Here is a 26,458-nt window from a genome sequence, read left to right as displayed (position 1 = left end):
TTAAATTCTTCCAAAGGCCACCATGCTCCTGGTATTAGAATCAAAGTTTTGAAATAAAAAACAGACTACATAGGTTCTCTTCCACTTTACAACAAAAAAGCAACAACTATAAGTCTGGTTAACTGTATGAGTAAGCATTTTACTTATACAGTTTAATTACATTTTTTCTAGGACATAAAGAGCGTGATAGAGTAAACTCAAAGACGTGGGACTCAAATGACAGTTGTGAAAAATCCAGATACTCTGTTTGCCTTTAAAGTTGTGTTAATTATCACACTTTAGTAAAGTATTCATTATTTAGAACTCTTTTCCCCTTCTGTTCGGCCACCTACACACCCCATTCCTCAACCACAGAAGTAACTATGTCTAAAATTGGTGCTGGTTTTGATAAGCCACGGTGATGACATCAGCCTGAGTTCTAGCTCCTGGAACGCAGAGCTGTGACCATCCTGTGACTCGTGGGCAGTTATGTCCCAACACAACTCTCCTTGTCACCACATGTCACTGATTCTGAGCCAAGACTTGTGCTCTAAATATACTGCACCAGTTAAACATAGGTATTCTGGAACATCTGCTTTCCAGAGGAGGAGAGTGGGAGGGAAAAAGGAACTATGGTGTTATTTTAAAATACAAGGGATTCAAAACCATAGGAAGTACACAACATCAATGTACTGAATACCACTGAACTGTGCACTTAGAACTATACATGGGTAAGTTCTGAAAACTGTGCCCATGGGTTTCAGAAGTTTTTCACAACTGCCTAAAAAATTTCCAGGTCCAATATATAATTTGTTATAACTCTGCCACAGAGACCAGGTGGCTCTTTCTGCAACCTATCTCCTCTTAAGCCAGGCGGCTTGGGGCCTCAATAAGCTTCTATTCATCAGAAATTAGTAAACAGCACTTACCCAGAGAAATCTCTAGCTAAAAGTACCACTGAGGAAAACCTCCAAAGTAGGATGTAAGAGTGGGGGTTAGACAAGGAGCATGTGGAAACATCACTTGCTTCCTCCCTGTGCCCTCTGTGAGGAGCTGGGAAGCACAGAACCCCCTCCCTGCTGTCTCAGAGTGAGCCCCCAGCCCCTGCCTGGTTCCCACAAAGGCAAGCAAAGGCTGGTCAGAGGGAGTTACCAGGCCTCAGGCCCTCTGACTCTTTCAAGCACTTCCCGGAGGGTACAGCACCATTCCAAAGGGCTGAGCCTGGCTGAATGGCAAGATGCGTCTTCACTCTCCTGCCGCCAGTCCAGAGTGAGCCTGCAAGGAACGCTAAGCGCGGGCTGCCCTGGGGGAGCGCGCAGCGGCTCAGAAGCTGCAAGAGGGCTGTGCCTGTCCGCGGTGGGTCGCAGGTAGAGTACTTCTGCAGACTGAAAATCGCCTCAACGTGCCAGAGGTATTTGAAATAAGGAGAAAACCCACAGCACCAGGCTACAGCCGTCATCGCCATTCTGCTTCCAATGCACCCAGGAGAAACCTCTCTCTCTGCACAAGCACTGAGATGATACCTGGGTGTCCTCTTACTCTCCGATTAGAATGTGAGCAGCCCTGTGGTCTCCACGTGTGCATAACCCCGCGCCTAACGCCTAACTTGGAAGGCCCTCAGCAAATGAGGAGCTCAACTCTGAAGATGCAATCAAGATAGCGCGGGCAGAGCGGCCTCCCCCATGCTCAGTGGTTGCAAACGCACCCCTGCAGGTGCTGCCCCTTGGAGAAGTCTCCATTGCCGACCGGCGCGCACGTCCTCCCCGACCTCCCCAGAACTCCCCAGAACTACCTACCAGCAATGGCGACCAGCAGACCGACAGCACGCACATGATCCCCATGAGCTGGATGGCCGTCTCGGTCGTGATCCGGCCCCACTGGGCGCTGGACTGCGACGCCGTGGCCTTAGCCCGGCAGCGGGACACCAGGGCCTTAATGGTGGCCAGGTTGCAGGCGAAGGTGACGGCCAGCGACGAGAGCCCCAGGAAGGCAAAGGTGGAGGCGAAGAAAAGGTTGTCCCACTTGCGCGGAGAGCTAGTTCCGTTGCCCCCTCCCCCGGTGCTAATGAAGCACCACGTCCCGGGCCACTGGATGGTGTACTGGCCCACGCCCAGCACCGGCAACAGGGCGAAGGCGAGCACGGCCAGCCACACACCGAGCAGCACGGCGCGGGTGGCGCTCGTCTTCATGTGGCTCGCGTACCAGTGCGGCGCCCGGATGGCCAGCGCCCGCTCGACGGCCATGGCGCTGGCGATGAAGAGCGAGGAGAGCCCAAAGACAGTCATAGTCAGCCCGAAGAAGGTGCATAGCCTCCCCGACGGGTCGAGGTGCTCCCAGCGCTGCTGGGACAGGTACACGACGATGACCACCGGGCTGGTGAGCAGCTGCCCGACCAGGTCGGTGAGCGCGAGCCAGCCGATGCACAGCAGGAACGACTTCTTGCGCTTGCTCTCCCGGCGCCGGTAGCTCCGCGACACGAGCAGCATGGCCAGCGCGTTGCCCACGAAGCCGGTGATCATCATGGTGATCGGGAAAACGACGGACACCGAGCTGCAATCCTCCCCGGGCCCCGGGGGGCGCGTGAGGTTGCCCTGCGTCTCGGCGGAGCGCTCGGGCGCCCACATGCCCGGGTAGGAGTGGTTGAGACGGGTGCAGAAAGGGGCGCTCCCGTGGCCCCGGGTCTCCTTCATGTTGGCTTCCAGGTGAGGAGGGGACAGCGCCCGAAGAGCAGCAGCGGGAGCTGGCAGATGGGTCGCGGGCGGCGGCGGAGGTCGGTGGCGACCCGGGCTGGGGCTGGGGCTGGGCTGCCCTCCATGATGCGGGGCGCAGCCGCCGCCTCACTTCGCTACCCTGGCGGCGGCCGCGGCGGCCCTGGGCTTTCGGGCCACACAGACAGCCGCGCCGTCGCTCCGGGAAGCCTCTAGCTCCGAGCGAGCGCGCCGAGGTGCCTGGTTCTTCTATAAGGCCGAGGGGGCGGGGCGCCCGTGGGTGTGGGCATCCGCGCCGTGGGAGGAGGATGGAGAAGCTGCTGAGCGCCTCTCTTGGCTGCTGTGTGACTGCTGCCCTGGCCGCCTGGGGCTGGGATAACCCCTCGTTGGACTCTCGAATGCCCCAGCTCCAGGCCGGACCCGACGCCCTGTCAGGCCGTCCTGCCCGGCTCCGCGCCTCCTCCTGTTCCTCTGCCAGAGGAGGGTCGTGGGGGGCGGGAGCTAAAATGTCTCACTGGACTTCTACACCCCAGGCAAGTTGCCAAGGCGCCCTCCCTCCTTCTCCATCCAGAGATGCTTATTCAGGGACCAGATCCTCCTCCTGAAGCTCCCTTGTCACGCTGGCAAGTGTAACTCACCTGTCCCTGAGCAATCGAGGCAAACCACACTCCCTTATATAGCTGAGCGTGAATTTTTCCCTTTTTACTTCGGGGCTCTGGAATGGTCATGAGCAGCCAAGTTGCTCTGTCCCCAAGGGCGCACTGAAACTATAAAACTAATAGTGCCCGGAGACTTAAGGGAATAGGTACAGGGAAACAAAATAAAATCAGATGGTCAAATCCAAAGATGAAGAAATCTCAACTACCGCCCCCCCACACACATAAATTCTACCTCCTCCTCCTCAAAAAAAAAAAAAAAGTCAGCTAGGGCAAAAGTGGCTGGAGGCAGGTGGCAGTCACTTGCACGTCGGAGACAGTGAAGCGCACTGCTGCCAGTCTAGACAGCTGGTGTGAGAGGGCGCCACCCTCGCCCATTCTCATGGGATTAGGACTAGAAACTGCGTTTAGATGTTCTGCAGGCCTTCACGTTCAGTGGAAATGGGCATAATTGCCTAGCGACATCTTTTATTACGCCAGTATTTTGTGTTTTCACAGCATTTTCCCATTTTTTTCAGAGATCCTCCGAGGTCCCGTTGCTATTATTATTACTCCCCTCTCACCGCGAGGTAACGGAAGCTCCGTGAAGTTCAAGGATGTGCCCAAGGTCTTTTCGCAATTCTCCAGCCTCTGTCGTCTTATTTGAATCACAGTGTTTTTACATGGGTACCATAACCACTCTCAGCGGGTGAAAACGAACGGCAAGACTAGTTGTCCCCAAATCTAGGGAGAGCCTGTTCTTCTGCTTCTTCACATTGTCCAGGAAATGAAAGGATTTTAAAAATTATTTACAAATTTCATTTTCCCTCATATTTAAGAAATTAGACCTAATCGTATAGCACTCTGAAGACCATTGGGACTGACGTTCAGAGCAAGCACCATCAGCTTCTTTGCCTGTCCTAGCTTAGCTGATATCCTTTTCCGGTGTAAATGAGTGGGAGGAGATGAGAAGGGAATAGTTCCCCTGCATTCTTTCCTTCTGTGCTGTTTTCATGCTGTATGAGTTTGAAGAAATATCATTATAGGGTTATATAGTTTTTAAAGGAGAAAAAGCAAACGTAATTTAATTAAACTCCATTTTAACACCAGGCATTAATAACATCATTAATTTCATTTTGTGTTTTCCTGTCCTTTAAAAATTTTTTGCACTGTGGAATTTTATTTCTTTTTTAAAATGTCATGTCTAATGAGAACAATAGCTAGGAAGGAATAGTGAAGTGGTTTACTTTTTAAATCTTGCCCCCAAATTTTGTCTTATTAGTTTTAATTAATCTCAAATCGATAATTGGGAAAGTGGTTTTCTAAAACGTCATTTGAACACTAAAATAATATGAGATATAAGCTTTATCCAAAGCATTTGGATGAACATATATATCAAATATAATTTTTCAGCAATAAAATTCTAGTGTAATTATATATTTTATTTAAAAATTTAAGACCTTTTCATGATTCATACAGGAAAGAAAGCAAAGCTAATCTCTCTCCAGTTACATCAAAAATTATTTTTATTTATGAATATTTGACTTCTTTGAAACTTCTACCTCCCCCATTGCAGTGCACGCCGTAGTCAACTGGACTTCACAGGAGTAACAAGCATCAGGACATGTATGGAAGTATGGAAGAATTAAGGTCAGCCTCTTTACACCTCTATACCAATGCACTAAATGTGTTGCATTTCAGATCCTTGGTTTAACACTTTCCTCCTTTCAGCGTTTTGCTTCGTGCATTTCTAAGTTGTCTGCTTTGTAGCTGTTCACCTTGTAAACAAGTGATCTGGCGGATCTGAGGAGTCACACAATAGGATGCTAGCAGCTGGATTCTGGTTGGCACTTTTGGGTGTTACAGCAATAATAGTCTGAATTGTGTTGGTCTGAAACACCAGCACCCTCTAGTGACCAAAAGGCTAATAACATGCTGTGCACTATGTTAAAGAGAATTTCTATATTACAATGTGCTTTGCGTAGGGAACCTCAGATATCTTTCCTAGGGGTCTACTTATTAACACATAACTATGGTCATTTTTTTTTCCTTTGAGTGCACAAACTGGAATATCTGCTTAATCAATAGACCACTGGAAGATTAAAATTATAGAGTCACATAATTGAAAGGCCACATATCCAAATATGTTTTTTAAAAATTTAAAGTATATATCCACTCATTATATATTTTTAACTGAAATTCTCCCCTAGAAATGATTTTAATCCACAAATTTACTTGTATCCCTCCTGTATCTTACATTTTTAAATTCATAACATATATCAAAATTTAGCTAACGTTGATGAATTCATTCTATTTACTTCTATTGAATTTCTATTGAGAAATCTTAAAATAGACACAGATACAAAAACAAGATTAATAACGAGTTCCACATAATAAGGCCCTTGATTACCTTAAAATATTTGCAGTTTTTAGTCCATGGAGCCAAATGCTAATTTCAGCATATATTTTAGTCATTCATTCATTCAATATTTATTGAGCACCTACTCTATAGTAGACGCTGTACTAGTCGTTAGGGATACCAAAAAAACACAAAAGTCTCTACATTTATGGAGTTTACAGTTTAGTGCAAAACTCTTGATTTTTTAAAATCTGAAATAACAGACAAAAGAATGCTAATCTTAGTGGCTTTTGTGACTTGCCATGGAAGTAGGATCTTACATGAAACCCATTTTAAAAAACTATGTACAGTTTTCATGAAAAACTGGAAAAAAATATGTAGAAAGTATTCATATCAAATGGGATTTATCTCAGGAACTCCAGGTAGATTTAACACTTAAAAGATCAGTCAATATAATTACCATTTCAACAAAATAAAGGAGATGCTTTGAAGTCTTTGCTAAGTCAAACATCTGGGAACACTAGTCCCTTTCTATTGACTGCCTTTTCTCCAAACTTTTCTTCCTGTTGTCTTTACATGCCTAGTAATTTTTAATTGAAAACTGAACATTATAGTTAATATATTGTAGTGACTGTGGATTCCATTGTTTTCTTCTGAGATTATTGATTTGGGGGGTGCTGTTTGGCAGTTAACTTGCCTGGATTCAAACTGCCCACATTTCCTCTCCTGTGGCACACAGCTGCTATCTCTGCCCTGTTCTCGTGGTTTCTCTTGGCTGCTCTTTTAGCTTGGTTCCCTGTGGACTGATCTACCCTATACCTGCGAAATTCGCTGATCAGTCAGTGATGGGGATCACCCCTTCTGTGGTTTCCTCAATTAATAGGGATTCTCCTCTAACTGCAAGCTGCTCTGCCAGCTTTGGTTGTGCCCTGATATTTCAAGCTTGTAAAGCTTCAGCTTTCTGCCACCGGAGCTTCACACAGTGAGAAATGCACTCTTTTAAGAAAAGCCTCAAAGGCATAGATACAGTCTTGAGTAGGTCTACCTTTTAAGACTAGACTGTCCTCTGCTCTTTGCCTGCTTTTTCACCAGGCTCCAGGGGGATTCTCTCACTCATGCATAGTTTGGCTATCAAACGTATATTTGGGCAGAAGTTCTAGCACATTCTTTCTGTGGTTCTCATTGTGAGGATTTCCTATTTAAATTTGCAGTGGCTTTTCCAGCCTTGAACTCCAATCTCTGGCACTTTTTGCCAAGAAGGCTGCGATTTTTCCACTACTGTTTCCCAGGGACATAGTCATGAGGGTGGGGCATCACCTTAGTCTAAAAGGTCAGTAAGTCTTAATTCTTACTCCTTTTAGTTGCAGTTTTTTGAGATGAATCTCTTCTCTGATTTCTGTATGCTTCTGAACGCTTTCCATGAATTTAAATAGTTGTTGTTTTTAAATTGTTTTTCTCATTTTATGATTATTTTTAAATTTTTTTTAATTTTATTTTTTGTTTATTGCAGTAACATTGGTTTTTAAATTTTTAACTAGATTTTATAATCGTTATCTGCAGAGCAGTGTGATATTGGCATAAAGACAGACATACAGTTTAATCCAACAGTATACTCTATCTATCTATCTATCTATCTACAGATCTACATGTAGGTAGATACATATAGATAGAGATCTACAAATACACAGATATAGATATACAGATATATAGATACAAAGATACGTATACACACACATCCATCCATCCATCCATACAAATTCAATTAATTTTTGGCAAAGGTGTTAAGGTAATTTAATAGAGAAAAGGCTTTTCAACAAATAACTGGAAAAACCAGATACCTGTATGTGAATAAAAACAGACATAGACCTTATCTCACACCACACACAAAATGGATCATAGATTAAGTACAATTACATTTAACTTAAAACTATAAATCTTCTAGATTAAAATAGGAGAAAAATCCTTGTAACTTCTTCACCCTCCCATCACTACCAGAAGTACTCCTGCAACTTGTTTTTTGTCTTTTGCTTTTAACATTTAACATGTCATCATTTCTTTTTATGAGTATGCATGGAAATTCTTCATTCTTCTTAAATACCAAGAATAATCCAACAAATTCTTTCTGAATGTTTGGATTATTTATAATTTTTGCTATAGAAAGCAATGGTATAATAACATTCTTGAATACACTGGAGTGTATATTTGTGGGACTAATTTTTACATTATAAATCTTTTAGAAGTGGACTACTATACACTGATGACTCCCAAATTTATATCTGCAGACTACACTTCTTTGACTCCAACCTCACATATCCAATTGACTATTTGTCATCCTATCTGGATAGCTCATAGACACCTCAGTATGTTCAAATGGAACTTCACATTTTCTTCCCCTCTCCTGGTTCTACCTGAGTCTTCCCCATCTCAGTATATAATACTACCATCCACTTACTCAAGCCAGAAACCCAGTGGCCATTCTTGACTCTCCCTTTTCCATCATCTCTGTCTTCCAATCCATCATCCAGTAATATTAATTCTAATTCCAAAATATACCTCATGTACATTCACTTGTCTCCATCTCCACAGCTATCACCCTGGTTCAAGTCACTACCATCTTTTACCTAATCTACTGCAATTGTTTTTAATTGCCTTGATTTTATCATTTTATGTTTACCGTAACAAATTATGCTAAACAAAAAAGTTTAAAAAGCATTTAGATATGTTTTTAAATGTTAATAATATCCTCTTACCTCTCCTTATTTTCACTCCCAAGTTAACCAATATTAACAGGTTGAAGTGTATTCTTTCAGATTTTTCTCTATGCTCTTACAAAGATACTTCCACTCAAAATACATGAGTTTCTGCTTTCCTGTTTGCCAGCCCTGAATATTATTGCATTTAAAATATTTACTATCTGATGGGTGAAAGATATTTCTTGTTAATTTGGATTTCCCTAATTATTAGTGAATTTAAATCCCTTTTCAAATATCTATTGATTAACTTCCTCTTCTATTAATTGATCTTTCTACATTTTCTATTGGATTATCATTATGCTATTAATTTCTAGGAGCTCTTTGTATAGTTAGAGATATTGCCTATTTCTCATTTTCCTACCTTATTTGCCTTAAAAAAGGCAAGTTTTTGTGTCATGTCTATTACCATAAGTAAAAAAATTTATTTAGAAAAATGTTCATCTTTTTCTTTACGGTTTTGCAGATTCCTGCTTATGAAAGTTAAGAAGGTCTCGCCTTCTTAATTCCTATACCCAAGTTACATTTTGGAAATTTTTGCTTTAACAGACATATCTTTAATCCAAAAAGATTTAAATTTTTACTTTTTAGCAAATGGTAATGAGGTGGAAGTTTATCTTCTTTTTTGATGAATTATCATATGGATAGCTAGCACCATTTATTAAGTAAATCATAATTCTTCTCCTAATTGAAATCTCATTTTGTCACATACTAAATTTCTACATAGCCTAGCACGCAGATCTTGGTTTCTACATACCATTCTCCAATAAGAACAACCAGGGCTCCTTAGAGAAATGACTGATTTATGGCTGTGGCGGGGAAAACACAAGATGAGACTAGAGCATCTAGCACACCAGAAATTAATTAAAGTGCTCAAAAGACAAAAGGATGGGGACATGTCAAAGGGACACAGGAGCCAACCTGAAAGAATTCCCAATGGCCAAAACTGGCACAATTGGAGCAACAAAATGAATAATGTAGTATTGAATTATAACCTAAATATAAAATACACATACACAAGTCCAAATTGATACGATTGAGTAAATAAAAGGGAAAGAGACAAATCCATGTAATATATTAGATACTCCCCCTTCTAGGAAGTGGAGCATAGTCTCCCTTCCTCCCTTAAGGGTACGCTACACTTCGTGACTTACTTCCAAAGAATATAGTATGAAAAGGGAAAAATAGTAATTTTACAGTGGAGAAATCTGGCAAACACTGTTAACCAAGTGATGGTTATCACCACCATAATATCATGTGGATATTATGCATCTCCCGATATGGTGTGATAAGGGCACTTCGCTCCTGTAGTCATCTTGCCCCATAACCCCAGTCTAATCACAAAAAGAAAATAATAGATAAACCCAAAATGAGAGTCATTTGACAGGGTACCTGGCCAATACTCCTCAAGACTGTCAAGGTCCTGAAAAACAAGGATGAGAAATTGTCGTAGACCAGAAGAGAATGGGGAGACACAACTATATGCAATGTAGTTATCCCTATACTGGATTCTGGAATGGAAAGAGGACATTAGTGGGAAAATTGGTGAAATTCTAATAAAATCTGGAGTTCAGTTAACAGTAGTGTGCAAATATTGGTTTCTTGGTTTTACAAATGTATTATGATAATGTAAAATATTAACAATGTGAAAAACTGGAGGGGGGCAAATGGGAACTCTGTATTATCTTTGCCACTTTTCTGTATATCTAAAATTATTCTAAAAGTAAAGTTCTTTAAAATTGTTATATAGGTGTGTATTCTTTCCATATCTTCTTATTCTCTTTTACTAGATTATTTGTATTTCTAGGTGAGTACTATTTTGAGATAACATTCAGTGAAATGCAAAAATCTTAATTGTATATCTAGATCAGTGATTTTTTAAACATATATACACACACAATTGTAACCACTATCCAGATTGATACATACAATTCCAGCAACCTAGGTTTCTTGTGCCCCAACCCAATCAATAACCAGCACTGTGCCCCAAGAGGTAATCACTATTTTGACTTCTATCACAACAGCTAAATGTCTGTTCTTGAACTTCATATGAATGGAATCCCACAATACATACTTGTTTGTGCCCTGGATAGCCTATTTCCATAAATGTTCCACGTGTACTTGAAAAGAATGTGTACTTTGCTCGGTACAGTGTTCTATATATGTCAATTAGGTCAAGCTCTTTGATAGTGTTTTTCCAATCTTCTATATCCTTATTGATTTCTAATTGTTGTATCAATTATGGAGAGGTGTAGAAATTTCCCTATTTTTGCCATGCAGTTCTATCAATTTTTGCTTCATATTATTTTGAAGCCTAATACATGAATAAACATTTAAGATTGTTATGCTTTTGTGATCGAGTCCTTTATCATTATGAAATGACCTTCTTTATCACTAGTATTCTTAGCTCTCAAATCTACTCTTCTGGAATTAGTATAACCAGTCCAATTTTATTTTGATTAGCATTATTAGTCTTTTTCCATCCTTTCACTTTTAACCTATCTGTATTTTTATGTTTACAATGAGTTTCTTGTAAGAACATATAGGTCTTGCTCCATTTATGCAATGTGACAATCACTGCTTTATAACTGGGGGTGATCATTTACACTTAACGTGATCATCAATATGGTTGGGTTTAAACCTACAATCCTATTTGTTTGCTATTTGTCCCATTTGTTTCCTGTTTTCCTTTCTTTGCCTTCTTTTGGATTATTTATGATTCTATCTTTTTCCTTCTTTATAAGCTTATTATGTATAACTCTTGGTTATCTTCAGTGTTTGCTTTGGAGTTTACAGTATATACCTTAAATTATCAGACAACCTTCAAGATATGTGCACTTTGTGTATAACAACCTTACAATAGTACACTTCCATTTCTCCCCTCTTGATCTGTGCTATTGTTGCTGTATATTTTACTTGTACATTTAAGTCTCATAATATATATTTGCTTTAAACAATTACCTTTTAAAAAGATTTAAATAGTAAGAAAAACACTATTTTATATTTACCCACAGTTAGCATTTTCTATGCTATTGCTTTGTGTAGACGCAGATTTCTATCTGTTTTCTTCTGTCAAAAGAACATCATTTAATATTTTTTGTAATAGAGCTCTGTTGGTGAATCCTTTCAGCTTTTGAGTAGCTGAAAAAGTTTGTATTTCATCTATATTCTTGAAAGATTATATAGAATACAGAATAGCAGGCTGATAATGTTTTTTAGTAGTCATGTGTCGCTTAACAAGGACATTCTGGGATGTGTCATTAGGCAATTTTGTTGTTGTGCGATCATAGACTGTACTTACACAAGCCTAGATGGTGTATCCTATGACACACCTAGGCTCTATGGGACTGATCTTATAAAGCTGTCCTATATGCGGTCCATTGTTGAGTGAAACGTTATATGGCGCGACTGTACTTTTAAAGATATTGCACCATCTTCTCGTTTGCATTGCTTCTGACAGTGTTGGCCATCGTTCTTACCACTGTTCTGTATTAACATCATTTACTCTGGCTGCTTTTTTCTCTTTATCACAGACTTTAAGCAATTTGATTATGAACAGTTATACTGTAATTTTGTTTCTGTGCTTGGGGTTCTTAAGAGCTTCTTGCATTTGTGGTGGTTCCCTTAAAGGCATGTGTTGATCAGGACTTATCTGAAGCCTTGAAGGACCCACTAGGGATCTTCACATGCATGCACCTCTCCTCTCTGGTACTCTCCATATGAACCTTAGCGGCCTTGCCCTTCCTGTCCTCCTTGCTCCCTCTCAAGGAGATTGCATGTCTCCACCCAGGGAATTCCCAAGATATGTCTTAGAAACTCAGGGGAGTAGGATGGCAGCATTCAATAGGGTTTGCCTTGCTTGTTTTCCTGTCCTCCACGGCCTTATGTCCAGTGTTCTGAAAAATGCTATTTAAAATATTTTGTCTAGTTTGTTTCAAGTGGAAGGGTAAATCTTGGCTTGAAGCCTAAGTTCTCTGCCCTTATTTTTATTACTTCTCATTTTCTACTTTGTGTTTGATATGTTTTCTGTATTGCTGAAATGGAAACTTAGATTGGCTAAACATTATTCCTAATATGATTTCAGTTACACATTTCCCTCTAAGCACTGCTTCAGCTGAACACCACAGATACTGATAATTTTTTCATTATCATTCATTCAGAATTTTTAAAATTTTCATTGTCAATTCTCCTCTGACACATGGAGATGCTTAATGCCAAACTTTTACTTTCTGGTTTTGTAATTGATTCCTAATTTAATTCCACTGTGGTCACAGAATTTATTTTCTGTCATAGAAATCTTTTGAGAATGGTATATATCAACATACTCTATGTGTAAATGTTCCATGTGCAGTTGTTGGCTGCAGTGTTTTACAATTATTAGGTCAAATTGGTTGTGTTGTTCAGATATTCTATATACTCATTTTTTTTCTGAGAAAGGTATATGATTTCTAACTATGTGGATCTATTTGTCCTTTCAGTTCTATCTACATTACTAGGTACATACAGGTTTATGATTATTACCTGTTAAATTGACCCTTCAATCATTATGAACTGTTTCTCTGTACCTCTTTAATATTTACTAGCTTAGTTTGTTGCATTTTATATTAACATTGCCACATTACGTGTTGGTTAATATTGCATGGCAAATTTTTCGATCTTATTTTCAACCTGTGGTCTCATTCTGAATTTATATCTTATAAAGATACAATGGGGTTTGTGATTTTATCTTAATCCAGTATGTTAATCTATAATTTAATTGGAACGTGTAATCAATTTTTATTTACTTATATAGTTTAACTGGAGTGATGTATTTCACTTATTTTTTAAATTTCTTTTTAAGAAAACCTTGTTTGTGAGGTGACATCCACATCAAGGTAGAGTGAGCTCTCCCCTTAGACCCTCCCCCCTAAGATACAACATAAAGGACATTTATATACCAACAGAAGACATTCACACAACACAAAAGATGTCTGAGAGACCCATGCAGCCATACGTCTGAAGGTGGAGATGCTGGATGCCCTGGAGCAAGTGGAAGGAGGTAAGGAGAGCTCCTCGCCTTCCCCGGCAGTGACCATGGGACCGTGCGTGGCTCTGAGAGGAGGGGGGTATAGGAGCAGCTCTCCACGAGAATACCGTCACTCTCCAGATTCCCTCACAGCCTGGGGGAAAGACGAACACGGAGGTGTGACTTAACTATTGTGGGGGTGTCTTCATCAAGCTGGCACCCCAGGAGAGGAGACAGTGAGGGAAGAGCGAGAAGCCCCTGATATTAGGCAGGTGAAAGAAAGTGCCCTTCCCCCTGCCCAGCATTCTAGCTCAGACAATCAGCCAGAGCACCTGCCTGTGTATTCCTTAGAAAAGCAGCAGCTACAGAGGCTGGGGATTGTGGCGGGCTCAGAATACATAGCTCTTGACCCCCAGCCTATGATGGCAGGTAGAAGCTGTGACCAGATACTATCACTATGTGGAGACACAAATCCATGCCGTCAAACAGTATGAAAAAATAGATTAAATCTCCAGACCAGAAGGAAAATGCCAGGCACCCTGAAATCAATCCTGAAGGCATAGAAATTTATAATCTAAATGACAGAGAATTCAATATAGTTATAATAAAAAAGCTCAACGAGTTACAAGAAAATACAGATAGGCAATTCAATGAAATCAGGAACTTCTTCACAAAACAGATAGAAACTATAAAGAAAAACCAATCAGAAATGTTGGAGATGAAAAACACAATGGAGGAGATAAAGAAAAATCTGGAGTCTTTAAATAACAGAGCTGACAATATAGAGGACAGAATTAGCAATCTAGAGGACAGAAATGCATAAATGCTCCAGATGGAGGAGGAGAGAGAACTAAGACTAAAAAGAAATGAAGAAATTCTCCAAGAAATACCCGACTCAATTAGGAAATGCAATTAAGGATCATAGGTATTCTAGAGGGACAAGAGAGGGAAAACGGAGCAGAGAGCTTGTTCAAATAATAGCTGAGAACTTCCCAAACCTGGGGAAGGAGCTGGATATAGAAGTGAATGAAGCCAACACATCTCCTAACTATATCAATGTAAAAAGACTCTCTCCAAGGCATATAGTAGTAAAGCTGGCAAAAGAAAATGACAAAGAAAAAGTATTAAGGGCAGCAATGCGGAAGAAAATAATGTACAAAGGAACTCCTATCAGGCTTTCAGGAGATTTCTCAGCACAAATCTTACAGCCTAGGAGAGAGTGGAATGATACATTCAAAATTCTGAAAGACAAAAACTTTTAGCCAGGAATACTCTATCCAGCAAGAATATCCTTCAGACATGATGGAGAAATAAAAACTTTCCCAGATAAACAAAAGCTAAGGGAGTTCATCACCACAAGACGCCCACTACAAGAAATGCTCAAGAAGGCCCTCATACCTGAAAAAAGAAGAGAAAGGGGATACAAAGCCTTGAGCAAGGAGAAAAACAGGTAGACAAAATCAGAAAAATTGCTATCAAAATAGGTTAGCAAACACTTAATTATAACATTAAAGATAAAGGGAAAGAAAACACCAAAAATAAATATAATCTCATCATTTTAACCACAAACTCACAACACAAGATGGAATAAGTTGTGACAATAACTTAGAAGAGGAAGAGGACAGGCATGGAATCGACCTAGTCTAAGGAAATAGGAGGCTATCAGAAAATGGACTATCTCATCTGTGAGATTTTTTTACAAACCTCATGGTAACCACTAAACAAATAATCAGAACAGAGACACAAATGATAAGAGGAAAACTAAGAAAACCATCACAGAGAAGTAGCAAACTGAATTGGCAGTCTGAAACACAGGGGACGAGAAACACAGCAAATGCAGAAGACCTGGAAAATAAGCAATAAACTGGCAGCATTAAGCCCTGATATATCAATAATCACTCTATATGTAAATGGATTGAATTCTTCAATCGAAAGACACAGAGTGATTAAAAAACAAGACCCAACAATATGCTGCCTCTAGGAAACACATCTCAGCTCTAAAGAAAAACACAGGCTTAGAGTGAAGGGATGGAAGATGATGCTCCAAGCTAATGGCAAACGAAAGGTGTTGCCTTACTTATGTCAGACAAAGCAGACTTCAAAATAAAACACGTAATGAGAGACAAAGAGGGGCAAAATACAATGATAAAAAGGATACTCCTTTTCAAGAAAACATATCACTTATAAAAATATATGCACCCAACACAGGAGCAACAAACTACATAAAGCAACTATTAACAAACCTAAAAGGAGATATTACCAACAAGACAATAATAGTAGTGGACTTTAATACCCCACTAACATTAATGGATAAATCATCCAAACAGAGAATCAATAAGGGAATAGTGGACTTAAATGAACAACGAGACCAGATGGACTTAATATACATATATAGAGCACTCCATCCAAACACAGCAGAAGACACATTCACATTCACAAAGAACATTCTCAAGGGTAGACCATATGTTGGGAAACAAGGCAAGCCTCCATAAATTTAAGAAGATTTAAATCATAATAAGCATATTTTCCAACCATAATGCTATGAAACTAGAAATCAACTACAAGAGAAAAACTGGGAAAGTGACAAAACAACTAAAGAGACTAAACAACATGCTACTGAACAACCAATAGATCACTGAAGAAATTAAAGCAGAAATCAAAAAAAGTATCTGGAGACAAATGAAATGAAAATACACCAAACCAACTCATATAGGATGCAGCAAAAATAGTCTGGAGAGGCAAATTCATAGCAATACAGGCCCACCTTAACAAACAACAAAAATCTCAAATAAGCAATCTTAAACTACACCTAACAGAATCAGAAAAAGAAGAACAAAGCCAAAAGTCAGCAGGAGGGAAATAATAAAAATTTGAGCAGAAAAAGATAAAACTAAAACCAAAAAAAAAACAAAACAGTAGAAAGGATCAATGAAACAAAGAGCTGGTTCTTTGAGAAGATAAATAAAACTGACAAACCCTTAGCCAGACTAAGAAAAAAAGAAAGAAGTCTCAAATAAATAAAACTAGAAATCAAAGAGGAAGAATTAAAACAGATACCACAGAAATACAAAGGATTATAAGAGAATACTATGAAAAACTATATGCCAACAAACTAGACAATATAAAAGAAATGGATAAATTCCTAGACTCATAACAACCTCCCAAAACTGAATCAAGAAGAAACAGAGAATCTGAATAGACCAATCACAAGAGATTAAAACAGTAGTCAAAAACCTCCCCAAAAATAAAAGTGCAGGATAGCTTCTCTGGAGAATTCTACCACACACTCAAAGATTTAATACCTATCCTTCTCAAACCGCTCCAAAAAAGAGAGGAAGATGGAACACTTCCTAACACATTTCTACAAGGCCAACATCACCCTAATAACAAAGCCAGACAAGGACAATACAAAGAAGGAAAATTACAGGCTAATATCACTGATGAATATAGATGCAAAAATCCTCAACAACATATTGACAAACTGAATACAGCAATATGTTAAAAAGATCATATACCACGATCAAGTGGGATTTATACCAGGGACACATGGATGGTTCAACATCTGCAAATCAATGTGATACACCACATTAACAGAATGAGGAATAAAAACCACAGGATCATCTCAATAGACGCAGAGAAAGTATTTGACAAGATCCAACACCTTTATGATAAAAACTCTCAATAAAGAAGGAAAGTACCTCAACATAATAAAGGCAATTTATGACAAACCCAAAGCCAACATCATACTCCACAGGGTAAAACTGAAAGCCACCCCTCTGAGAACAGGAACAAGACAAGGGTGCCCACTCACACCACTCATATTCAACATAGTATCCTGGTTTTGGCCAGAGCAATTAGGCAAAAAAAAGGAATAAAAGGAATCCAAATAAGCAAGGAAGAAGTGCAACTCTCACTGTTTGCAGATAACATGAGTTTATATATAGAAAACCCTAAAGAACCCATTGGAAAACTATTAGAAATAATCAACAACTACAGCAAAGTTGCAGAGTACAAAATCGACTTACAAAAATCAGTTGCATATCTATACTCTAATAACGAACTAACAGAAACAGAGCTCAAGAATACAATCGCATTTACAATCACAACAAAAAAGATAAAATATCTACCAATAAATTTAACCAAGGAGGTAGAAGACCTATACAATGAAAACTCTTAAAGACATTATTGAAAGAAATCGATGATAACATAAACAAATGGAACGATAGCACATGCACAAGAGTGGAAGAATAAACAATTAAAATGCCCATACTACCTAAAGCAATCTACAGATTCAATGCAATCCCAATCACGTTCTTCATGGAAATAGAACAAAAAATCCTAAAATTCATATGGGGCAACAATAGACCCCAAATAGCTAAAGCAATCTTGAGAAAAAAGAACAAAGGTGGGGGCATCACAATCCGTGACTTCAAAATACACTACAAAGCTATAATAATTAAAACAGCATGGTAGTGGTACAAAAACAGACACACAGATCAATGGAACAGAAGTGAAAGCCCAGAAACAGAACCACACATCTAGGGACAATTAACATTCGACAAAGGAGCTAATAACATACAAGGGAGAAAGGAAAATCTCTTCAATAAATGGTGCTGTGGGTCAGCCTGGTGGTGTAGTGGTTAAGTTTGCACGCTCCACTTTGGCAGCCCAGGGTTCGCAGGTTCTGATCCCAGGCATGGATCTATGCACCGCTTATCAAGCCATGCTGTGGCAGGCATCCCACATATAAAGCAAAAGATGGGCATGGATGTTAGCCCAGGGCCAATCTTCCTTAGCAAAAAGAGGAGGACTGGCAACAGGTGTTAGCTCAGGGCTAACCTTCCTTACAAAAAAAAAAAAAAAGGTGCTGTGAAAACTGGACAGCCATATGCGAAAGAAAGTAGACCATTATCTTTCACAATACAGAAATATTAACTCAAAATGGATCAGACTTGAAGGTAAGACGTGAAACTATAAAACTCCTGGAAGAAAATATACGCAGCACACTCTTTAAAATTGGCCCTAGAGGAATCTTTTCGAATTCCATGTATACTCGGTCAAGGGAAACAAAAAAAAATAAATAAAAAAGTAGGACTTCATCAGACTAAAGAGCTTCTGCAAGGCAAAGGAAACCAGGATCAAAATGAAAAGACAACCCACCAGCTGAGAGAAAATATTTGCAAATGATATATCTGACAAGGGGTTAATCTTCATAATATATAAAGAACTCACAAAACTGAACAAAAAAACAAACAACCAGACCAAAAAACGGGCAAAGGAAATGAACAGACACTTCTCCAATGAAGAAATACAGATGGCCAATAGGCACATGAAAAGATGTTCAGCATTACTAATTATCAGCGAAATGCAAATGAAAACTACACTAAGATATCACCTTACACCCGTGAGAATGACTATAATCACCAAGACAAAAAATAACAAATGTTGGAGGGGTTGTGGAGAAAAGGGAATCCTCACACACTGCTGGTGGGAATGCAAACTGATGCCGCTTCTATGGAAAATCCAAATTTTTGAGATTCCTCAAAAAATTAAAAATAGAAATACCATATGATCCAGCTATCCCACTACTGGGTATTTATCCAAAGAACTTGAAATCAACAAGCCAAAGAGACGTATGCACCCCTATGTTCACTGCAGCATTATTCACTATAGCCAAGTGGAAGCAAACCAAGTGTCCATTGACTGACGATTGGATGAAGATGATGTTAGGTATATATATACAATCCAATACTACCCAGCCATAAAAAAAGACAAAAATCGTCTCATTCACAACAACATGGATGGACCTTGAGAGTATTATGTTAAGCAAACTAAGCTAGACAGAGAAAGACAAACACTGTATGATTTCACTCATATGTGGAAAATAAACTAACACACGGACAGAGAGAACAGTTTGGTGGTTACCAGGGGGAAGGGGGTTGGGGGTGGGCACAAGAGGTGAAGGGACGCATTTATATGGTGACTGACAAATAATAATGTAGAACTGAAATTTCAAAATGTTATAAACTATTATGACCTCAATAAAAAAAAAAGGAAAAAAGAAAACCTTGTTTGTAATAAATTTTCATTATCCTAGTTTTCTCTTCTATTAACTTTCTGTTGTATGTTTAGTGGTTACTGTAGAGATTAAATATGCTTCCTTGACATCATTATTAACGTCTATCTTACAGTAGAACTTTTACCATTTCTTGAGGAACAAATCTTATGATTTAAATCACTTACCTCCTTCTTCCTCTTGTGTTATTTTTGTAATTTTACTTCCATATTTTAAACCCCACAAAACTTCGCTTTTAGTCATGTATTTACCCCCAAATTCAGTGCTATACTGTTTTCATTACACAAATTAACTTTAATCTGCTTAAGCAAGCCTTCTCTCACAAATCTTCTCTTCCCATCAAGTACGCCTTTCTAATCTATTCTCCAAGAAGCAGCCAAATTTGTTTATATTAAAACTAACTACTTCAAACCTTTCATTATTCTCCAACTGGTAGAATACAATTCAAATTCCTTTCTACGCCTCTAAGTCTTGCCTGATAAGGCCTCTACCTCAACTTTATCTTATGCCATTTTCTCATTAAGCTGTACACCAGCTTCAGACTCAAGCAACTCTGGCACAGATGTTTTAAGAATTATGCTCACAAGGATAATTTGCCTGACTTTTAGGTCTCCTACTCACCACCCTATCTAATGTAGTTTACACCCACCCCTACTTTTTATTTTTTTCGTAGTATTAAGCAAAATTTGTAATTTTATTATAAATACTTGCTTCAATGTAACATCCAGTAGAATACTTTGCCGTTTCACCATTTAATCAACTAGTTCACTGCTTAGCATGCAGTAGACTCAACAAACATTTGTTAATTGAATAAAAATAATTCTTTAGTATGTTCTAAATGTTAATACTGCCAATTACCCCCTAAAAGGCCTGCATTAACTCATTAAACGATGAAAAAAAGATTTGACAATAATGAAGACACCATACTGATTCCAAAAGCCCCAGCAAATACAATCAATATGGCACTGACACGCAACGCACTGATTTGCCAAAAATGTTCAGTGTGTTAAATATGTCTTTGTAATCCCTGAAACTTTTTACTATCTAAATTACCTATAATAAATTTTGACATTTCCTTTTCTTCCCCACTTCCTGACATATGAATTCTTTCAAACGTAGAGGCATCAGAGGTTTGCTACTTTCCAATTGGTTTACCAAACTCACAGCTCCAACATGTTGTATTTCCCATGCCAGTCATCATTTGCTTCAAAACGTAGTTTATCATGGGTCAGGTACCTGCCTTAGTTAGACCTTGATAGACATTGCTTTATGAAAAGCCTGAATTCAAACCCATTTCTATCACCAATTTGGGGAAAATATAAAAATATAACTATTACAAGTGAAATGTCCCAATCTTCTCTCAGCACTTCCCCATCCTAGGGTTTTAGTACTCCAGGTTCTGCAGCACCAGGTACATAGCCTGAGAAGTACTGATGCGGTCTTCATCGATGGTAGAGAATGAACTAACCACTTTTTGACCTTTCCTTTTTGGTGATTCTAATGATTCTAATCAATAACAATGACAATTTTAAGTGTGATATAGGGCCAATACAATCTTGCAGTTGCAACCCACCATATCAAAGGTGCAAATATTTCCTATTCTCTGATCACGGTCACTAGTATAATATTAAAATTTTTCTTGAGCTCTAATAGCCACATCTTTCAAACTACAAGTATATAGATGATTTATTTTCCCTGCTCAAAATTCTGATTTGTCGAAAAGGCAACATTTTCAGCAGGTTTGAGCTGGTAGATTACAGAGGTAATAATGTCATTAAGGATTAATATAATATGCATGTTCCTCCTAAAAGCTAGTGCTATGTATATATAAGTCCACGTAAATGCCCAAATCATTTTTGCCAATATAATGTACTCCACTGGTGTAGTTATCAAGCAATAATATATTCAACGCTATTTTCTTCTATAAAAGCTTTTAAAGCCTTAATACAACTATACTCACTAAATTTGGTTATAACTAAACCAAATATGCATAATATGCCTATTGTTCTAAAGACCTAAGTAGATTTATGACAGTATTTTAATACACACTGAACCATTTTGAACTCTATTATCTGCTGCTACACCAGAATAGCGAGGCTAACTACTTTGTAATTCATTGCTGATTTTGCAAACGATGCACCCCATTGCACTTAGTTCAAGGGTCACACACTCTAAAGGAACTCAACTTACCAATTCATAGTGAAGTTACTTAGGTTAATATTGTTGCAGAGGCATGTTATGAATAAATTAAAAGTTGACCGAAAGTCTTACTTCCAGTGTAATAACTTTTAGTGCTTCTGTCCTTGGTGATATAAAAAGAATCTAAAGAGATTTCAAAATGTATGCTGGTGAGGCTGACCTTTGTTTCCAACCCTATCTTAGTTGTTTGCAATAAACACAGGTTGGCATACTTTAAAAAGAACACTGAGGACAATGAACAATTTACATGCAATTTCTAGAGATTCTATACTACACTGAAGCATAGCTGGACTGATAACTCCAAACCTCTTTCAGCTTGTGAAGAAATGGAATTATTAAAGAATAGAAAAAAAAGTTTCTTCTTACGACTTAAGTTTGATAACTGGCTTTCATTCTATTCTATCTTGCAAATATGTAACTTCAGAATAAAAACTTCTCCAGCAGTCAAAAAACATTTTCCAGTAAAGAATAAGCATTTATTCTTTTTAGTATTGGGAAAAATACAATGGATCGAAACCTCTTAAAAAACTAACAGATAATTAACTGACTTCCTTGTCAAACACTGAGTGTTTGCTATAACGACAGAGACTGTTCTACAGGTTAGGAATATGGGGAAAGACAAGGCCTTTCAAGAAATTCACCTAATTCCTATGGAAACTCAAGAGGAACCAGGGATGGCATCCTAGTGGTCTGAATTGAGTCATGAAGACCAAGTGAGAAAGGGATGGCAGTGGGGTATGCAGGGCATTCTAGGCATACAAAACTTATACAACGATAAAAATCTATCACAAGTAGTTCAGCATAGCTCATGTGGCTACTGTATGCAGGCTGTGTGCCCAAGTAAGCTGGAGGTGGGGAGTGGGGGGTAGGGGAAAGGAAGGTGTGAATACTTAAAAAAAAATCCTGATCTTTTTATGACATATAAAAGGATTTTAGTTTAATTCTGCAAGCCATGGAAAGGCACTGAAAGATTTTAAGCAAAGAAATGACATGAACAGAATTGTTTGTTAACAAGACCATTCTGGTACCAAAGTGATGAAAGGATCACTGCTTGGTGATACAAATTCATTTAGCACATACTATGGAAAACCTACTATATGCCATACAGGACTGAAGGCCAGATGACCACTTAGCAGACTAATGCAATGTCTTAGTGTACACACCAAAGCAGTGACAGCAGTAACGGAGCAGTGCGGGTTTGAGGGTTAAGAGATAGATCAATTCCAGGTAAATCAGATTTTGTTTGGAGTGGAGTCACAAAAGAGAAATCTAAGAGGATACCCAAGTTACTGATAATGCTGTTTATCGATGTGAAATATAATACTGGTTTTGGTGAACAGATAGTTTGAGAATTTAGCTATGGTGAAACTGACTGACATTTAAAGGGAGATACAGGGCCGGCCCTGTGGCGCAGTGGTTAAGTGCATGCACTCCATTGCTGGCAGCCCGGGTTCGGATCCTGGCCACGCACCAATGGACTACTTGTCAGGCCATGCTGTGTCGGTGTGCCACATAAAGTAGAGGAAGATGGGCACGGATGTTAGCCCAGGGCCAGTCTGCCCCAGCAAAAAGAGGAGCATTGGCATGGATGTTAGCTCGGGGCTAATCTTTCTCACAAAAAAATAAATAAATAAATAAAATAAACGGAGATACACCCTAGGCAGCTAGAGATATGGAGCTGGTGCTATAGAAAGGAGTAGGTAGAAAATTAACATTTCAGTATTAGTATATATGAAATAACATTAGTACAGGATAAAAACTAACGAATACTTGCTGTATACTTATGTGCCAGACATAAAGAACATCATGCCCAGGGCTGCCCTACAGCTACCATGAAGCAAAAATTCAAATCAGGCACTTTCAACTCCAATGGAAGAAAACAGATAGAAATCAATTATCATTGCCAATTCTACCACTGGATCACACCCATTGCAGCAAAACTTGACTTCACATTACATTCAGGTTAGAAGTACTCAGGCTTTGTGATGACCCTACTGATAACAGGCTACAGATGTTTCATTTACCGGGTAAGTACAAAAGTCTTTGTTCAGAGTGCATCACTAAGGTCTTTAACTCAGTTTTCAGTTTGTCCAATGTGGTCCAGTTTAATTATGACAGCATTATTATGAGGCTTCTTTTTTCAAGGTTTCCCACAGCCACAGTATTTTTGGTCCCCTAAAAACATGACCAAACCGTAAACCTTCACAAATTAGCTCACCTTATTCATCCATAAACTTGTCCTTTAAGACTACTCAAGTCAACTCCTTAAAGAGTTTTGCCTTTTCATTCAGGCAAGACTGATTCTTTCCATTTTATCAGAGACTTTATTTCTACCACGAAATATTTTATAAGAACATTCCCCTACCAGATTGAGGTTAGGGGAAAGGGGTTGTCCTATATATTTTTAGCTTCAAGTTTAGGTCTTTTTACTTCCTTGAGTAGTAATGCTATATAGCTTTACTCATAATCTTCTTCTTAGATACACTTTAATCATTCATTAAAAGCATTTAGGAATATACCTGGTTATTGTAAATATTTTTCTTATGCTAGTACCTTTTATTTTGCTAAATACAGACACTTAGGGACTATTACTTAGTACATCTTTTTTAACTGCGTGTAATCTACAACACTCTCCACCCTCGTTTAAACAGCCATATGGTTCAATGTGGCTGGAAAAAAAAACTGCAATGTTTACTGGTCACTCTTAGTGACTACAAACTTGGCTCTAATGCTACCTGGATTCATCCCTTCTGATACTACAATGAACTTCAAGGTTCCTATTTAATGTCAAAGCTCCCACCACCATCACCATGGTTCTAGATCCCATTCCCTCACCTACTTGATGATACTTCTCCAACAATTCTTCCCTCCCTCTCTCCAACATCTACTTTCTGTTCTATTGGAGAATGGAGACATGTCAAAGGACACAGCAGCCAACCTCAAAGAACTCCCAATGGCCAAAGCTGGAACAATCTGAGCAATAAAATAAATAACATAGCATTGGATTATGACCTTAAGTATAAAATAAATATGCATGAGACCATAGATATAAACAACCAGTAGATAAATCTTTCTTACAGAATTCCACATATGAGCAGATAGCCCTCCCCCAGAGGAGGTGGAGTGTAACTGCCCCCATCTCTACTCTGAAGGTGGGCTATAATTTGTAACTTGTTTCCAAAGAATGCAGTAGGTCAAGGAAAAACTAACTAAAGTGGAGAATTCAAGGAATTTTTACCTCAACCAAGTGACGAAAGTTCATATCCCCAGTGATGCCATATGGATATCATGTACCCCTGATATGATGTAATGGGAAAGGCACTTCTCCTCTGTGGTATTCTTTCCAAAAACCCATAACCCTAGTCTAATCACAAGAAAAACCACAAACTCAGAATGGGGGACATTCTACAGGATACCTGGCCAGTACTCATCAAGACTGTCAGTCATCAAAAGCAAGGAAAGAATGAAAAAACTGTCAGAGGAGATTGGAGAGATGTAACAACTACGTGCAATGTGAATTAGACCCTGGAACATTAATGGAAAAATGGTGAAATTCAAATAAAACCTGGATTGTAATTAATAATAATATACCAATATTGGTTTCTTAGTCTTAATACAAGTATATGGTAACATGTTAACAATGGCAAAAACTGGGTGGGGGTATATGGGAACTCTCTGTATAATTTTTGAAATCGAAATCTTTTCTGTAAATCTAAAGTCATTCCAAACTAGTATGTCTGCCTATGTACCTACCTATAAATGACTGAAATTAACACCTTCTTACCAAATCACTAGACAAAAAAACATCTGACCATTCTGGCTTAACATTTATCTTCCAAACAGGTTATTATAATAATAATTATATAATAATATTATTATTATTAGAGCTAATAACAAGCCATTATTAGAGCTAACACTGAAATTTGCCATCAGACTTGGGGGGGTGAATCCCCATTTAGCCACTACTGTGGCTCCCTTGGGCAAGTTTTTAATTTCCTTATGCTGTAACCTTCTTTTTGTAAAACAGGGGATATACAATAGTATGTAAAGGTGACAGGGAGAATTAGTTAAGATAATGCCTGTAAATCACTTATTATATACCTTAAACTTTTAATTAAAACTGTCCACACTTTATTTTCCAGAAATAATACAATTTCCAGTTCAGGAAAGATACAAGGTAATTCTTATTTTAAAAACATCTAACAATTACGTCAAAAACTGGGGGCAGAGTGGAGAAATTCCCTACCTGCTTACCAACATCTACAACAGTGGCTGTGGATGCTCAATAGCAAGAAGAGGAGATGAGACAGGAAACAAAAACTAGTTTTACCTTCATAACTGTACCTAGAAATGGTCTTGCGTTTAGAGCCTGCTCTGAACTTGGACATTCATTAACAGACACCATTCAATACTGTTTAGATGAAAGAATTCCAAATGGAAACTTAAGAAAACTTAGGGGTTAAAAGGGACAGTTGCTGAGTGGTATAAAGTGACAGTTTCAAGAGTAATTCAGGAAGCATACTATGGTGGGCTATTTTACTACATGAAATACGGTATATAATGTTCTGGTAGAAGTATTCAACTAATGTGGGTATTTTCCATTTTAAAAAAGTCACAAAAATTTTGAGTACCCAAGGTTATAATGATAATGACTTTGGACTGTTTTGAACCAAGCCCTCATATATAAAAATAAAGTAATGTTATATAAAGGGTAAGTGAATATAGAGTTTAAAATGCACAATCAAAA

At 38.7% G+C, this 26,458-nt stretch overlaps 1 protein-coding gene across 2 annotated transcripts in view; it reads right to left on the bottom strand.

Annotated features, from left to right (window-relative positions):
* The window catches only part of PTGER3 (prostaglandin E receptor 3), a 97,006-nt gene extending 70,629 nt beyond the window's left edge, over nt 1-26,377 (bottom strand). For both annotated transcript variants that reach the window (XM_004431496.3, XM_087449011.1), the window contains exon 1: nt 1,776-26,377. In XM_004431496.3, coding sequence (XP_004431553.2) covers nt 1,776-2,669 — 894 coding nt within the window. In that variant the 5' untranslated portion in view covers nt 2,670-26,377. The remainder of the gene's footprint in view (nt 1-1,775) is intronic.
* Nucleotides 26,378-26,458: the final 81 nt, after the last annotated feature.

The sequence above is a fragment of the Ceratotherium simum genome, chromosome 2 (genome assembly GCF_057802395.1).
Source record: "Ceratotherium simum simum isolate JZ-2026a chromosome 2, ASM5780239v1, whole genome shotgun sequence".
In the NCBI taxonomy this organism is placed as follows: domain Eukaryota; kingdom Metazoa; phylum Chordata; class Mammalia; order Perissodactyla; family Rhinocerotidae; genus Ceratotherium; species Ceratotherium simum.
This window is presented reverse-complemented; position numbering and strand designations above follow the sequence as displayed.